Raw genomic sequence first — 17,151 nt, forward strand, 5'->3', positions numbered from 1 at the left:
ACAACAAATGTAGGAGTAATATGGTATTATAGGAAAATAAAGGGACCAATAAGACAATCAAGCTAAGAGTATTACAATTTCAGCATTTAACTTGATCTAAATCCTTCTTGGATTGGCTCCTTCCTCTGGATCTTGATCTCGCACGATTATGTTTTCCCTTCGATCTGCCTCTATGTTCTGTACTCAGTGCTGACCACGAAGCAGACGATTCTGATTCTCTTAGTCGAATTTCTTCATCAATCATCATTACTTTGTCAATATCATTTTTGCCTTTATGGCGTTGACAATTGTCACAATGTCGGCCCAACTCTCAGACAAGGACGATAGCAAATTAGGACATGGTTTTCATCAGCGAATTTTATATCAATTGAGTTCAATTACGCAATAATCATGTTGAACTCGTTGAGATATTGTTGCACCAACTTTCCCCCTTACATTCTAAAATCAAATAATTGTCTAATTAGATAAACCTTGTTTGTCGTTGATAGTTTCTAATACATCTCCAGCACCAAGGTCTTCATCATCACCTTCGTCAACATTGTTGTAGTTGTGTGATACGCCACAAAAGCAATAATCTAATCACGCTTTGCTTTGCTGTCCAACAACTCCCACTCTTCATGTTCCATCTTTTCGGGTTTGATTTTAAAAGGTTTCCATATATCATTACCGTATAGATAATCCTCAATCTGCATATTCAAGCATCCAAAATCAAAATCGTTGAACTTCTCTACAACAATCTTTCCATCGATCCCCATCATAATTTATGCCTCTTGAACATTTGGCTCTTGATACTGGAAATAAACACAGACAATCACAAATATAAAAGAGATAAACACAAGAAATTGTTTACTCATTTCGATATGATGTGTATCTACATCTGGGAGCGACGTCAAGCTAATAATTTCACTATATATTGGAAAATCGATCTCCATGAGAAATCCTACATGCAAATTTTTTAAGTAACAACTTTTAGCAGTTTTTGTAAAATTGACATAATATGTAATTTTAATTGAATTATGCAAGACATGCATGCAATGCTCTTTTAAAGATGAAGAGATTGTGTTCAAGGGGCCCTCATAATATCAAAAGATATCTTTGGATCGTAGAGGTTAATATCCTTCATTAATTCTAGTTGCAGTGATAAGTTGAATATATGTCCATAAATCTTAATTAGTCTATCCTTGATAAATCATAACACCCCATGATCCTATAATCCTATCCCTATCAATATTCTCCTCAAAACTCCCAATCGAGAATCGACTCTTGTTGAAATCATTCCCAAAATCTCTATTCTAGTGAAGATTGATAGAAGGGAATTGAGTTGAAGAGGGAGCTGAAACGACGGTGTGTAAGGTTAGAGTTTTCTTTTTCTTTTTTTTTTAATATCATAAATCAAAACAACGCTACATTAGAAGAGAATTGTAAGCGCAGTAAAATTTTGGTAGAAGAGAATTGCAAAAATTGAAATTTTTTATTTTGAATTCAAATTTCAAACTTTATGTAAAATTAACAAATTCGCAATTTGAGTTACTATTTAGCTCCAAACTCTAATATTTGGGCCATGTTAGCTCCAATGAATCTGGAGAGTTGCAATGTGAAAGCATCTGACGCATATAAAAGGGCAGATACATTCTTAGAAACCCAATTTCTGAACCCAGACAAATTTCAACATAAATCTAAATATTTCACTATTTGTACTCTTCTGAACACTACTCATTTGTGGAAGGGGAAGAATAGTTACTATTATTACTAAAGTTAGAAATCATCAATTGATGTTATTCCCTACAGTGTTAGAATTTAGGATGAAATAATTTGTCGGCCTTATATACGTCTTAATGCATAAGGAATTGTATCTTTCTAGAAACTCGTCTACATTCAACTCTACAATAGTATTGTCATCATCCTATCCTACAATAGATGTAATAGTCAAACTTTGCTTACAAGGAATAGCAACCCAAAATCGAAGCTTCAATTTGAATTATTCTTTTTTTGACAAAAATCAGAAAAAAGTATCCGTATTCAGACCCTTCTCTCCCATCTTTGGTTTTCCATTTTCGATCTTCGATTTTACATACATATACATTACATTTACAAAGTCAAATACTAAACAACTACAAATAAGAAACTTGAGGGAATAAAGTCAAAATAGTCTTCCTTTTCGAATCAAATACTACTAACAAAAGAAATTTCACCCAAGAAACCAGACAAATATAGCAGTACTATATATATAAGAGCTGTATAATGTAAGAGAAATAGATACCATGACATCATTCAAAACAAGCAAGAAACACCATAAACACATCAACAACCCTTTCCCCTCCAACCCAAAGACTCTACCTTTAATCCATGGGAGTCTAGTTTTCGATCCAAAAACACTTCCCCCACACCAAGTCTACGACATAGGCCATGATTTCCAGCTCAATTGGTCGTCAAGCAATGGCGGGTCTCTCTCAGTTTGCCGCAAGCCCAACCTCTCAAGATCCATATGGTCCACTGTCCCGGGCCGGGCTTTCGTCTCTGCAGCCGCCGCTGATACAGAGGTCCAAGAGAGTAGGGGATCATTCCTTGTCAAAGACACCAACATCCGCCTTGTGTGCAATCACCAAACTGTAGAAGAGATCAGAGTCATTCAACAATCTGATCTTCAAGAACCTGCTCTGCTGATCAAAGGGAGGGTTTTTAGTGGCAAGAGAGGGTGTGTGGAGAGTGGGAGTTTGGAGCTGGTTGAGAAAAAGATAGGTGCATATGCTAAGTATTGGATGGTGTTTGATCAGAAAAACAGTGATCAAGTGGCATTTCAAGTGAGATTTGGGAGGCCGAATTCGGTAGGGGAGAAGAAATTCTCTCCAAGAAGCTATGGATACAGAGGCTTTGCTCGAAAACTAGGGAGAATCCGGAAGCTTCGAGTTGGATGGTCTGGCTATTTCTTGAGGAAGAGAGTGGTTGTTGCGTTTCCTCTAGAAGAGGAGAATGTGGTGATGAAAAAGGCACCTTGTCTTGATTTCAATAGGATTTTCCTCACTTATTCTAGTGAGAGGAGTGAGAGATTCTATGGTTTTGGAGAGCAGTTCTCTCACATGGATTTGAAGGGAAAGAGGGTCCCAATGTTGGTTCAAGAACAAGGGATTGGAAGAGGGGATCAGCCTATCACTTTTGCTGCTAATTTGGTTAGCTACAGGTGAAGATCGAAAAAAATAAGATTGAATATTTGAATGATGGTTATGATCATAAACTTTTCTTTTGTTCAAGTGCAGGGCAGGAGGTGATGAGAGCACAACTTATGCTCCTTCACCTTTTTACATCACTTCAAAGATGAGATCACTTTATCTTGAAGGGTATAACTACTCAGTTTTTGATCTAACAAATGATGAATCAGTCCAGATACAGGTGATTTCTGATAATCCCATTAGTCAAGCTATGATAACTTAAATACAAGACTTGAACTTGAACCTCTAATTTTCTGCAGATGTATGGAGACATGCTTGAAGGTAGAATCTTGAATGGAAACTCACCGCTTGAACTCATTGAGCGCTTCACAGAAACCATCGGTAGACCCCAAGAACTTCCTGAGTGGATAATATCGGGGGCTGTGGTGGGCTTGCAAGGAGGCACAGATGTGGTTCGTGATATCTGGGAGCAGCTGCAAGACATGGAGACACCAATATCAGCATTTTGGTTGCAGGTTGAAATATACATTTCCCTTCACAAAGTAGACAAACTTGACATACATTGATTGATATCATATTATCCTGTGTGTGCTTGAAAATAGAATCTATGACGTTTTTTTAGTGTTTTAGGAGATGTCTGTAATTCTTATTTAGAGCTTGTTGTGTAGGATTGGGTGGGGCAGAGGAAGACAGTTATCGGGTCACAACTATGGTGGAATTGGGAAGTGGATTCAACTCGGTATTCGGGTTGGAGAAAGATGATTGAAGATCTTAGTGCTCAGAAAATCAAAGTGATGACATACTGCAATCCTTGTCTAGCTCCAGTAAGTAGTGAGCAGTAGTTGATTAGCGATTGTAGATTTTTGTTTGATGACAGTCACACTCACCATTCATCAATGCAGATGGATGACAAGAAAAATGTGGGAAGGCACCTCTTTGAGGAAGCCAAGAAGTTGGATATCTTAGTGAAAGACAAAAATGGAGGACCATACATGGTTCCAAACACAGCTTTCGATGTTGGGATGATAGACTTCACACACCCGAAAGCAGCAGCTTGGTTCAAGCAGATCTTGCAAGAAATGGTGGATGATGGAGTCCGGGGTTGGATGGCTGATTTTGGCGAAGGCCTTCCCGTAGACGCTTGCCTCTACTCAGGTTGGTGTAATCACATCAAATGCTTTTTTACCTATAACAAATATGACTAAAAGAACAAATGAACTGCAGGAGAAGATCCCATCACTGCCCACAACAGGTATCCGGAGATCTGGGCTAGGGTGAATAGGGAATTTGTGGAGGAATGGGAAAGCAGCCGACCAGGCGAGTCTTTGGTTTTCTTCATGAGGGCTGGCTTTCGAGATAGCCCAAAGTGGGCTAGCCTATTCTGGGAAGGGGATCAAATGGTGAGCTGGCAAGCAAATGATGGGATAAAAAGTGCAGTTGTAGGTTTGTTAAGCAGTGGGATATCTGGCTATGCATTTAACCATAGTGATATTGGTGGATACTGTGCTGTCAGCTTGCCGTTTTTCAAGTACCAACGGAGCGAGGAGCTTCTGCTCCGTTGGATGGAGCTCAACGCGTTCACCACTGTCTTCCGTACACATGAAGTGAGTGAAATTTTAACTCACAACAAAAGCTCAATACCACCAGTTTTATGATATGATACTCATGTGTTTGTTGCCATTGTGGATTTAGGGAAACAAGCCATCCTGCAATAGTCAGTTCTACTCCAACCAAAAAACTCTATCTCATTTCTCAAGATTTGCAAAGATATACAAAGCATGGAAGTTTTACAGGCTGCAGCTAGTAAAGGTCTCTTAAATCTTAATATCTATAGCTCTTACATAGAGAGCAAAAGCTAATTCTATGTTTATGCAGGAAGCGTCGGAAAAGGGGCTTCCCGTGTGTCGCCACCTCTTCCTTCACTACCCGAAAGACGAGCATGCTCACAAGCTAAGATATGAGCAGTTTCTAGTGGGCTCAGAGATCCTAGTGGCGCCGGTCCTCGACAAAGGCAAGGAGGTTGTTAAGGTGTATTTCCCACAAGGGGAGACTCATGTGTGGAAGCATGTTTGGACAGGAAAACTACATCACAAACAAGGTTTTGAAACTTGGGTGGAAGCTCCATTAGGATATCCAGCCATTTTTGTCAAAGATGGATCCCAAATTGGAGAAATGTTTCTACAAAACCTTGAAGACTACAACATCTTGTGATACACTAATAGTTAGGATGGAAAATTATTTCTCATTTTACCATGTGATTAGTATTTGTAAAGTGTAAATAGCATCACTTCCTCCAAAAAAGATCATGATTCCTCTCAAGAAAGATTCTTCTTTGCTGTTCAAGTCTGCTTTAAAAAGTCAATCTTGATTCAGCTATAGTAGAACAGTGACAATGTTTTTTGTAACTGGTTAAAATGTAACCAGAAAGCAGGCAATTAATGAAGTGAAATGAGAAGGACTCACTTTTATGCAAGGCACCTGCTTGTAAAGATGGAGGATTTTGATTTTTGCTTGGTTAATACGTGAAGGGTTGTCTATGTTGTTCTGGTACTTGTCAATAGCAGCTTATTCGAATACTTGTGTGGGGGATATTCCCTCTCTCCCCAATTTATTTTACACTCCCTTAATCTTTGATTATTTCGAGTTTGAGTCCTTAAAAATATATCTAAATCAACAATCTATATTAATGACTAGGGATCTCAATTGGGCCAATCTGTTCGGGTTCGGATAGCCATTCGAATTGTGAATTTTTTTCGTGTTATAAATTTTCAACCCTAAACCCAATCCATTCTTCAGATTTCTCTATTAAATGATTCTAAAATTTAGATATTTTACCAACTTTCCTTTTTGGGATGTCCCAACATATTAGACTCATTTCCTTTTTTAGCAAAAAGCATATATCTTATTTTATTCTCCACCTACTTTTCTCTCTCTTCTCTCCCCTACTTTTTCTCTCTCTCGTACTTTACTCTCTCCACTTTAACTATTTAAATATCAATTCCTTAAATCATGTGCCCAAAAGAAGTAAGTCTAATACTCCGGGACGGAGGGAGTATATAATATCACGAACTTTGCATTTTGTTTGGTATTTCCCACGGCATGTTTATTGCTATATTTGACTAACTTATGAGACTTTTTTATCATACTTGGCACAATTAAATCAACGTGGTTTTCAACGTGACTTTTTATGCTACATGTTATGAACTTAAAAAGTGGTTTCAAATATTATAAAACATATCAAGGTTGCCTATGTTAAATAAGATTTTGATGAAAATATATTATTTGAGTGGGTTTGGGAAATACCAAACAAAATGCAAAGTTCGTGATATTATATACCAATTTCAAAGTTCATGGGAAATACCAATCTGTTCGGGTTCGGATAGCCATTCGAATTGTGAATTTTTTTCGTGTTATAAATTTTCAACCCTAAACCCAATCCATTCTTCAGATTTCTCTATTAAATGATTCTAAAATTTAGATATTTTATATTCTTTGTTTTAGAATCACATAATATCGTGAATAGCGACACATGAAATCCAAAAAGACTAGAGAATTGCGACACATGAAATCCAAAAGTGCAGGAAAACTCTAAAACTAGTAGCATTTTTTAAATTAAAACTACAATCCATCGGGCCAACTCATTTAACCTGTCAACTCTAATGGGCTAATCCGTTTGTTTTTGTATTCGACTTATGAAATTATAGCCTTAACTCACTAATTTTATCGGGTTATTCGGCTCAATCCATAAGTTTCAGATTATATTGACATCCGTATTTAGTGCGGGGGCAGCCAGACAAGTGGCAGTGGTTAATTTAAGCTAAAACAGAATAAACATATTTGTATGCATAATTGAATATTAAACATTTGACTGTTGGTACTAGTTTTTTTTTTTAAAATCGATTTTCGTCTAGAATAAAAAAATGCCTCTCCCGATTTAAAATAAAAAGAATACTCCTATGAAAAATCGGTTTTAAGAATAAAGAAAAAATAAAATTCGATTGCCTTTCAAGTTTCACCCATTAGTATAAGATTTGTGGCTGGCTCTACACTCGCCGCCGCTCTCTGCAACAGTCTCACCCATTTCTCCGGTAAGCAATCCCATTGTTTTTTCAGTTATATATAATTCTCGTGTCTGTGACGCTTTTCTGAATCCTGAAACGGTGGCTAATGTGCGTCGTATTTTTCTCAAGGGGTTTCTGCTTTAGCTATATATCTTCTGGGACTCATAAATTTTCCAACTTTTTAGTATTGGGGTTTCGTATAATTGCAAAATGTTGCCCATTGGTTAGATCGAAGATTTTATGAAAAGAATCTACGTTTGGTTCTTTAAGGCCTGGATTGATTGTTTGTAAGTAATGGTGCTTTTAACCTAGCTGCTGAAATATTGTAGACAGGCTACTATTGTGATTCGAGTTAGATACTAAGTTCAGTTTAGCATATTTAGGCTGATTGAATTTTTGGTTAAGCATTCAGATATCCATTTCCGTAGCAGTACTATTGTTTAGACATTGTTGATGGTATCTGTGTCTAATCTGTCGTTGAAAATGTAATTGTGACGGTGATAATTAGGGGCGTGTTTGATGCCTATCTATAATTATTTGGTATAGTTTTATGTGTGTGGTGACTGCGCAATCAGATGCCGATGCAGTTATTAGGTGCATATCTATGTGATTGTTTCTTGATAAGATTTCTTGTCGGATGTTTTCTGAGAGAAAATTACATTCACTTGTGGGTCACAATCATCTCTCTTCTGGAATATGAATGTGATTTTAGCCTGTTCTTAATGATACTCACAATACAATTATGCTGTTAGCCTATTAGGGGTTGGTTACCTGCTGTTGTCCCTTGCGATTTGAATGTGTGTGATGCTATATGCTATGTTGAATGAAGATTGCTTTTTCTGAATCACTTTATGATCCATGGTTCATTCAGATTTTGTTCCTTTTAGCAAAACATTTTATTCGTGTCCTAAATGATCCCATCCCAGCTATTAGCCACGGGATTTTACAAACATTCTAACCATCAGTTACATGCTTTCCATTGATTTGTCCGTTGTATTAAAATCAGTCTTCATTGTAGAGATATTTGAGATATCCGTATGCTAGAATCCCTTAGTTCTTGCATTTTGACTATTAGAGAAAATAAAGTGCACGAGAGGGACACACTAGCATGTTCGTTCATCAACCCAAACTATTTTTTTGTATTGATTACTTTTTCAATGATGGAATGCTTCATTAAGTAGATTCAAGCATCAGATAGATTAGATCCCAGATTCTATCTAATGATTCGTGATTAGAGATGATAAAAATGATTGTATTTTAAAGAAAGTGGCATTCTAGTTCAGCCAATGGGCTTACCACATGTTTAACTGTTTGTATTTTTCTGTAGCAAAAATGGTTGTCCCTCCCCCAGTAAGGGCTGAAAGAGTGACGAAGTTTCTCAAACCATACGTCCTAAGGATGCACTTCACCAATAAGTATGTGAACGCACAAGTTGTCCACACACCAACTGCAACAGTGGCTGCTGCTGCTAGCACGCAAGAAAAAGCCCTAAGGTTGGCCATGGAGAAGGAGAAAGAGAGCACTAGAGATGTCGCTGCTGCTGCAAAGATCGGCAGGATACTCGCACAACGGCTGCAGGTCAAAAACATACCAGCTGTTACAGTGTTCTACAACAGAGATCAAAAGTACCATGGCAAGGTGAAAGCAGTAATTGATCAGTTAGTAAATGCAGGGGTGAAATTGATATGAATCCAACGTTGGCATTTTTGTTAATCTTGCATCTGATGATGGTTGTGAATCTTGCATCTAATATATCACTTAGTACTTGCATTTTTGAATATTTCTGGCTCTAGAATTCAATGTTTTAAATAAGCATTGCCAGTATCATTGTTCAGGTTGCAGACTAAATAGTTAGTTGTTACAATCACAAGTTACTTTTGCTTCTTTCTATATCAACTACTATCATGACATGCTGTTACCTATATATAAACATTCAGATTTGTATAAAAACCTTATGATAACAGTTCAAAACATTAATGTGTTTATGATCAATTTTGTTTTGTTGAATGAATAAATCAAGAAATGAGCAAACTCTGCAGCTGCAATTACTGTCCGTCAAAAACAAGGCTGATTCTGATCTAATTTGAAAATTTAGATTAATAATGCAGCACCTTTTTCAATCAATTGAATAAAAGGTACAACCAATTTATATGCCAAGAAGTAATTTTGTTGAAACCCTCAATTTGGTAGGGATATTTTGCTGATATTTTACAAAGAAAAAAAAGGGAATGGAGATGAAATCATCCAAACGTCCTTGCTGCAAAATCCCCAAATTGCACTCACAGTCGAAATGCCCTACAAATCCGCGACATCGCATTCATATATCGAGATGACCAAGATTGACCGCATTGGCTGAGTTCTGAATGAGTTCTTTCCTGAAATCAACCTAAAAAACAAGGCACTACATCAAAATCATGGACCTAAAGATTGACAGAGAAGTAGAAATATACCCATTCATGATTCACTTACTCGAGATCCCATGAGAGACGAAAAGACAACATTGGCCTCTGCCACATCCTCTACTCTTAATTGCTTCAGAAGTCTAGTCTCGGGATTCAAGGTAGTTTCCCACAGTTGTAAAGGCATCATCTCCCCAAGACCTGCAAATGTGTAGGCAACGTCTCACTGAGAACCTCCTTGGCTAACAAATAACCATGTTATCGACAAAAAAAGTGGAATTATCAGCTACCTTTGAATCTCTGAATGTTGTATGATGCATTTGCAGGAAGTGAGCTCTGCAGTTTTCTGAGTTCCGTTTCATCATAACAGTAGTGTGCTTGCTTCCCCCTCTCAACCTGAATGTCGACACAGAAATATCAAAACCTGATCAAACTTATGGGAACGAAGCTGTCCCTTTTTGTATATCAAATTCAGAGGAATGTTCCTCATCGGGAATCATCTTCGAGATACCTTATATAGTGGAGGAACACCGACGTAGATGCAACCTTCATCAAACAAAGCTCTCTGCAGGCAGTCAAATCCAACCAAAAACAAATTAGCAACAAGATCCACAAAACACCGGGTCTCTCATATCAAGAAGCCGCACAATTTTGGGTGTCTCAGTCTTACAACCCCCATTACGTACCTGATACCTAAAGAAGAAGGTTAATAGCAGTGTCCTTATGTGAGCACCATCTACGTCAGCATCTGTTAATATTATAATTTTGTGATAACGGAGCGCATCCTTCCGAAAATCTTCACCCTGATAGTACAGAAGTAAAGAAGTCGCCTCGCCATCAGATATAGAATAACAGAAAGCAAGATACAAATAGTATTTTAAAGACTAACACCTTTACTCCAAGTCCCAAACCAAGAATTAGATTTTGAATCTCCTCATTTTTGTACATGGAAGCTTCGTCTTTGCGTTCAATGTTCAAAATTTTACCTCGTAGAGGTAGCACTGCCTGCGAGACACCAGCATGTTTCAAATTCCATTTCCTATCTTAGGGAAAAAAGCTAACAGGGCATTTTTAAAATAGTCCAGCAATCCACATGACAAAGATATTTGGTTATTCCTTCTGAACATAGATTAGAATCACAAATGTTTCTTCCTTATATTACATTATCTGCTAGTATTATTTATTAATATTTCAGAATTAATAATAAAATGAAATGGATAAAGAATTTGTAAGTCCAGAGTCTCCAGATGACATTCAGCTCAAAATGTGATGGAAAAGCAATAAATAAACAAGAATGACAGGAGTTGAGATGGAAGATCTTTTACATAAATATTACTCTTTTTCTTTTTGGCAGGAAATGAGAGCAAAAGAATTTGCTATCACCTGAAATCGGCGGTCACGACCTTGTTTAGCACTGCCACCAGCTGAATCTCCTTCGACTATGAATATCTCTGAATTTTTTGGAAATGAATAAAAATGTAAACTTCTTATCTTTTATTTCTTAATCATCATCATTCCCGGTATAGTACATAACAAAAAGGATATAACCATACCAGCTTCTGCAGGATCAGTAGCTGAACAATCAGCAAGCTTCCCGGGAAGGGATGATGATTTTAAGACACTTTTTTGTCTTACCAGTTCTCTGGCCCTCTTTGCCGCTAATGCTGCCTAAAAAACAGGTCTTAATACAATTTAATGTGGAAAAATAGAATGAAGAAGAAAAGAAATAAAGAAAAAGGTCACTTTGTGAGAAATCATAGTAACAGCTTAAATAGATGCATTTTATACTACAGATGATGCTGAAGATACCTTCAGAGCATTGAGGGACTTAGACAGGATAGCATCAAGGACATCAGGATGCAACTCCAGGTACTCAGTAAGATACTCTACAATAGATTGATCAACAATCTTCCTCACCTCTGGGTTTCCTAATCTCGTCTTTCGGAAGAAAAAGATGTATAAGAAAAGCTTCTAGTAGAAAATGTTTAAGCATTAATATGTACTATGTAAAAACAACACACCTTTGTTTGTCCTTCAAATTCTGGGTTAGGAACTTTCACGGAAATCACACAAGTCAGGCCCTCTCTTACATGTTCGCCACTTAAAGTAATATCTTTTTCCTGTAAAATGAAATAAAGTCTTTTGAGCAAATATATCAATTGTAATAGAAACTAGCTGACGTTATTAAAGTTAATATAGGATACCTTAATGACTTTAGACTTCTTTGCAAGATTGTTCAAGGTTCTAGTTAATGAAGCTTTGACACCATCAATGTGAGTACCCCCGTCAACTGTTCTAATGCTGTTAGCATATCCTAATAATGTATCTGAATAAGAATCCGAACACCTGTGCGTAGATCAACTAAACGCAATTAACTTCCCAAACAAAAACAGGTACATCACATCCTTCTTCACTCGACATTATTGTTCCTTGTCGTTAACAAGACATCACAAGAGTCAAGAAGGTTAAAGCAAAAGAAAAGGAATATTACATTTTGGAAAAAGGAAACTTAGAACTACTACCATTGAAGTGCAATATCAATTGAGACTCCCTCTATTTCTTTTCTGAATCCCACGACTTCATGCAAAGATTTCTGGACCAGAAATATGCAAGTCATATCTTACAATAGGTAGCAGAAAAATATTAAAGCATATGCTACATGATTTAATAAAAATGAAACGAAGATTATGTAACACTTTGCAGTAGTTACACCGCCAGTCAAACACAAAACTATAAGCCATAAAAGTCAAGCATACCTTATCTGTATTAAGCCATTTCACATATTCAATTAATCCTCCAGCATAGCTGTACACATTATGCAGCGTCTTCTCTGTATCCACATTCTGTTTCTCAAGAGCAATTGTAACCTAACAATTGACAAAATAAATCGTTAAAAATTGGCAAATTCTATGAATATGCCCCGTCCCATATCAGATTCACAATGAAAATGTTAATAAATCCACAACCAAGAGCAGATGTGAAAGATAATATCTACCTCAGGATTTAGAAAAGCAAGCTCCCTGATTCTGCTAGATATTGTGTTGTAGTCAAACTCAATTTCTGTTGTAAATACTGTAGTAAAAGAAAAGCTGGTTATTGTGTTGTAGCCAAACTCAAATTCAGGAAGCTTTGTTGAATTCATTCAAAGAATTTCACCAAATCCTCCAACACAAATAAACTAAAGATAATATAGAAAAAGGTTGACCTTCTTTGTCCGGCCAAAAATGTATACGAGTCCCTTGCTGGTCCTTCATATCAGCCGGAAGCTCACGAGAGATCAATTTTGCCATAGGCTTCCCACGACAATATTTCTGCTTATACTCCTTACCATTACGCCATACTGTCACTTCAAGGGCCTGGACACAAGCAGATAGAAGAATTGATATTGATGGGGTTAATATTGTGATAGTTACATAAAAAAGAGACGTCATGGGCAGCAAAAACTTCAGAATTGATACCTCAGACAATGCATTGACAACCGACAAACCAACACCATGTAGTCCACCAGACACACTATAACCACTACTGGCACCACCAAACTTGCCACCAGCATGCAAAACCTGCAATTATGTATTAAGAGCGTCAATTAACTGCACAACTCAAAACATTCAAGGGGAAATTCCACAATTTAGTTTATCATCACAAAATATGAATCAAACATGCAGGTAAGGGTAAACGAAAACTAATCAGTACACAAATCCAAAACAAAATAGCATGCTGTAAAGATTTACACCTCAAAGTTCATTTTTGGTCAATTACTACAGAGATTTATAAGCCAGGCCAAACAAGGCTTAAGTGACTGGTCTAAACAGCTGTGCTTCCTTCTCTGGTGTCCTACTTTGCGATCTGCAGTATCAAATGTGGTTTGCATGCTTCGAATAGCGAAGAGTCATGAAAAATCTGTAATTCTGTACAATCTTTCTTCAGACCAAGAGTTTAACAAAGAGAATATTTTTTCCATCTAATCCACTGGGTCGACTCCAAGAAAATCCTGTTTCTATAACTGTTTTTTCTTTAGCCTATTAATTTTTCTAATATTAGGAAAATGAGCTGCTGCAAGATATTCTATGCAATTCATAACTGATAATGAGATGAGAGAAAAAAGCATACCGTCAAGACAGTCTCCAAAGCAGACTTTTTTGTCGCTGGATGCATGTCCGTTGGGATCTGTAATGCAAAAATGAGTAGACTAAAATATACTCTTATAGTATGAATCAACAAGCGCATGCATAAGTAGCATTCTCATAGAACGCCTCAAATCAAATTCGACAGTGAGCAGCTAGATATAATGTACAGTTGTACACTGCACAAGTGAATACATGACAAGCTCAGTCTGCAATATTCTTCACTGTTATGTTAACTGACCAAAATTTTGTAACACAGTTCGAGGTAATGGTGTTTTAAAACATAATATTTTCACTTATGCATACAATTATACTTCACTCAGCTCATAAAATCAGGCACATACCCCTCGTCCATTGTCAGTGATGCACACTGAATTGTCTGCAAGCAAAATGACATCAATCTTTGAAGCAAATCCTGCTTGTGCCTCATCAATAGCATTATCCAAGATTTCATAAACCTTCAATGAAAGCATCAACAACAACAGAGTAAGTAACAGTATAACGAACTTCCTTTGTATCAGAAACATGCAAACCAGCAAGAATAAAAAAAAAAGGAACAAACCAAATGATGAAGGCCACGAGAACCAGTGCTTCCAATGTACATGCCCGGTCGCTTCCTTACAGGGTCTAACCCTTCCAGTACCTAAGAGAACAACATCATGATTGCTACTGGGAAACAGAAATTTGAAACCAAACTGTACAGCAAGATAGTCCAGTTATTACATGTTCATCAAGGCAAGCAGTTCACCTGAATCTGATCCGAACCATATTCTTTTGAGGCCTTACTCTCACGAACAGCCTCGATGCTGACGCTTGATGACATAAATGCTCTCGGAACCACAGCATGACATGGTGGATAGTTGCTAGAGACCTTTTTCAATGCATCACTAACCAAAAAAACAAAAACAAAAACAAATATTTACACTTATGAATGCAAGAAACAAATAACACGAAAAGGTTCTCACTTTCAGCTAGACGAATGAGCTGTCAATCAAAACACAAACGCAAAACTTTGAAAGTAAAAATAACCCAAAATTAATTTTGAGAAGATACTGTTAATCCACCACTAAATTACTAATCTTTTTCAAATAAAACTCACAGATTAAAGGAAATGCCACTTGAAACACTAATACATGCATAACAATTCATACAAAACCGAGCAAAAAAGAAAAAGGAAGCATAAATAATTACCCGGTGGTAAGAAATATGAAAGGGGGCGTAGGGAGAGAGATAGAAGAGGATAGAGCGAGAGTGGAGCGGGAGCGGGCACGGGAATGGAAGTAATTAAGAGAAGAAGGAGAAAGGGCATTAAAACGAGAGGCCATGCGTTTAAGCGAAGTAATACTAGGCTTGAGATTGAGAAGAAGGGCCATTCATAAAATATGTGGCGGTGTTCTTGTTTCAAAATTCAGGTTTTGGGTTCAGGGTTTTACTGAACAAGAGATGGGGAAAGGGATGAGATGAGGCTCCTTTTTCTTTTTTCTTTTTTTTTTTTACTCTTTCTATTCCTAAAAAATATTGGGATATTAATATCACGAAACTTTCAAAAAGTTGAGTTTTTCCCACAAACTTTAAAATTGACAAATAATATCACGAACTTTACCATGTATTTGTTTTTTCCCACGAATGAACAAATTTATTTTATTTTAATAGATTGAAGAATAATTTTTGAGGGTGTGCTTCAAGAAAAACTATCTTCAAATATTGAAAAACTTGAAACTTTCGAAATTGTTGTTGAGAAATTACGAAAAAAAATCGGTATCATAGTATTATTTATGGGAATTTTTTCATTCGTGGGAAAAAACAAACACGTGGTAAAGTTCGTGATATTATTTGTCAATTTTAAAGTTCGTGGGAAAAACCCAACTTTTTGAAAATTTCGTGATATTAGATGCCAATATCCCAAAAATATTTAATCCTTGAAAAAGTATTTAGACTAAAGGTCCTTTTTGGTCCTTAACATATGGAGATTTTTTGATTTTGGTCCAAAACCTTATCTTTTGAATTATTTGGTCCCTCACAAATAAAAACGGGTCACGTTTAGTCCGAACTGGATGGAAATGGTTAAATTTAACGGTCAACGAATATTAATTTAATTTTGACCAGATTAAGTTAATAATTAAGTTAAGAATTAAGTTAAAAATTACCTTGCCGGAGCGGTCCCCTCTCCTCCGCCGCCGGAGCCGGTCCTCTCCCCTCTACCGTCGGAGCCGGTCCCCTCTCCTCCGCCACCATCTCCGCCGCCGCCATACGGTATCAACCACCAGCTCATCTCTCTCTTCTTCCCTTCCACCGCGAAGCACGTCCGCAGCGCGTCGTAGATCGACACCGGCAAATGACCCATCCCTGCGCCGCCTCGATTTTCCTGAAAATGACCTCGGCCCTTCGGCTGGAGAGGCTGCGGTTGGTCTTCTTCTTCTTCTTCTTGGATTTGACTCTGACTTGGCCGATGTAGGTTACTTTGGGGGAGAGGGCTCGGGGTTGTCGAGGCGTTTCTTGGGGAGGAAAGGGGAGGCCTTGTTAGGGCGGAGGCGGTGGCCGGGGCTGAGGATTGATTCGGAGAGTTTCATGGAGGAGGAAGAGGAGAGGCAGATGAAGAGCTCGCTGGTGTTTTTGCGGAAATGGGCTCTCTCTCTCTCTTTCTCTCTCCATTTCCTACTACTAATTATTGTTTGTTACTTTGTTAATTTTGCTGGAAGAGGAGGGAGATTGAGCTGGTGGTTGACACTGTATGGCGGCAGCGGAGATGGTGGCGGAGGTGAGGGGACCGGCTCCGGAGAGGAGAGGACCGGACGGCAGAGGAGAGGGGACCGGCCGGTGTAATTCTTAACTTAATATTAACTTAATTATTAACTTAATCCGGTCAAAATTCAATTAAAATTCGTTGACCGTTAAATTTAACCATTTCCATCCAGTTCGGACTAAATGTGACCCGTTTTTATTTGGGAAAAACCCAACTTTTTGAAAATTTCGTGATATTAGAGGTCAATATCCCAAAAATATTTAATCCTTGAAAAAGTATTTATTGGTAAATTAGCTTTTTTAGCGGTATAAAATACATATAGTAGCTGCTTGTTTGCAGGTATGAATTTGCATTTTCGTACCACAACATATTACTTCTAAAATAAAAATAAAATAATTTAAAAAAAAAAAAAAAAAAAAACACAGGGCCCAACCGGGTTCGAACCGGTGACCTATTGATCTGCAGTCAATTGCTCTACCACTGAGCTATGGACCCTTATAATTTTTTCCTGGCGATTCAATTTTATTTGTAACGAATCATAATATAACGCTAACGCTAAATCTTTACATTCTGCCTGTGTTCTGTAACTTTGCTATTTGGTTTGGAAAAAAAAAAAACTTTTCTATTTGGTTTCAATTATGCAAGTATTAAATCGTT

The 17,151-nt window shown here is 37.3% G+C and overlaps 3 protein-coding genes and 1 non-coding gene across 4 annotated transcripts; 2 read left to right on the forward strand and 2 right to left on the reverse strand.

The window, feature by feature from the left end:
• Positions 1–2,261: 2,261 nt before the first annotated feature.
• LOC125192242 (sulfoquinovosidase-like) lies at positions 2,262–5,783 on the forward strand. Its single transcript, XM_048089756.1, has 8 exons — positions 2,262–3,178; positions 3,255–3,387; positions 3,467–3,682; positions 3,836–3,991; positions 4,070–4,322; positions 4,392–4,771; positions 4,860–4,976; positions 5,043–5,783. Exons 1-8 carry the CDS (start codon positions 2,262–2,264, stop codon positions 5,376–5,378), a joined length of 2,508 nt encoding a protein of 835 aa, XP_047945713.1. The 3' UTR covers positions 5,379–5,783.
• Positions 5,784–7,116: 1,333 nt separating this feature from the next.
• LOC125194307 (50S ribosomal protein L18) lies at positions 7,117–9,062 on the forward strand. The gene is made up of 2 exons (XM_048092452.1): positions 7,117–7,255; positions 8,556–9,062. The coding sequence occupies exon 2, from the start codon at positions 8,561–8,563 to the stop codon at positions 8,915–8,917; it is 357 nt and encodes a 118-aa protein (XP_047948409.1). The 5' UTR covers positions 7,117–7,255; positions 8,556–8,560; the 3' UTR covers positions 8,918–9,062.
• Positions 9,063–9,318: 256 nt separating this feature from the next.
• Positions 9,319–15,210, reverse strand: LOC125194306 (DNA gyrase subunit B, chloroplastic/mitochondrial-like). The gene is made up of 21 exons (XM_048092451.1): positions 14,943–15,210; positions 14,500–14,638; positions 14,314–14,394; positions 14,096–14,209; positions 13,738–13,794; positions 13,086–13,187; positions 12,833–12,983; positions 12,623–12,699; positions 12,384–12,494; positions 12,150–12,220; positions 11,832–11,973; positions 11,649–11,747; positions 11,437–11,565; positions 11,181–11,295; positions 11,011–11,078; positions 10,519–10,632; positions 10,314–10,430; positions 10,139–10,192; positions 9,918–10,023; positions 9,698–9,828; positions 9,319–9,614 (listed from the first exon to the last, which is right to left on the reverse strand). The coding sequence occupies exons 1-21, from the start codon at positions 15,122–15,124 to the stop codon at positions 9,546–9,548; spliced, it is 2,229 nt and encodes a 742-aa protein (XP_047948408.1). The 5' UTR covers positions 15,125–15,210; the 3' UTR covers positions 9,319–9,545.
• A 1,707-nt stretch (positions 15,211–16,917) lies between these two features.
• TRNAC-GCA lies at positions 16,918–16,989 on the reverse strand. Its single transcript has one exon. It is a non-coding gene; the product is annotated as a tRNA-Cys (tRNA).
• Between the last annotated feature and the right edge of the window lie 162 nt (positions 16,990–17,151).

The sequence above is a fragment of the Salvia hispanica genome, chromosome 6 (assembly GCF_023119035.1).
Source record: "Salvia hispanica cultivar TCC Black 2014 chromosome 6, UniMelb_Shisp_WGS_1.0, whole genome shotgun sequence".
Classification (NCBI taxonomy): Eukaryota; Viridiplantae; Streptophyta; class Magnoliopsida; order Lamiales; family Lamiaceae; genus Salvia; species Salvia hispanica.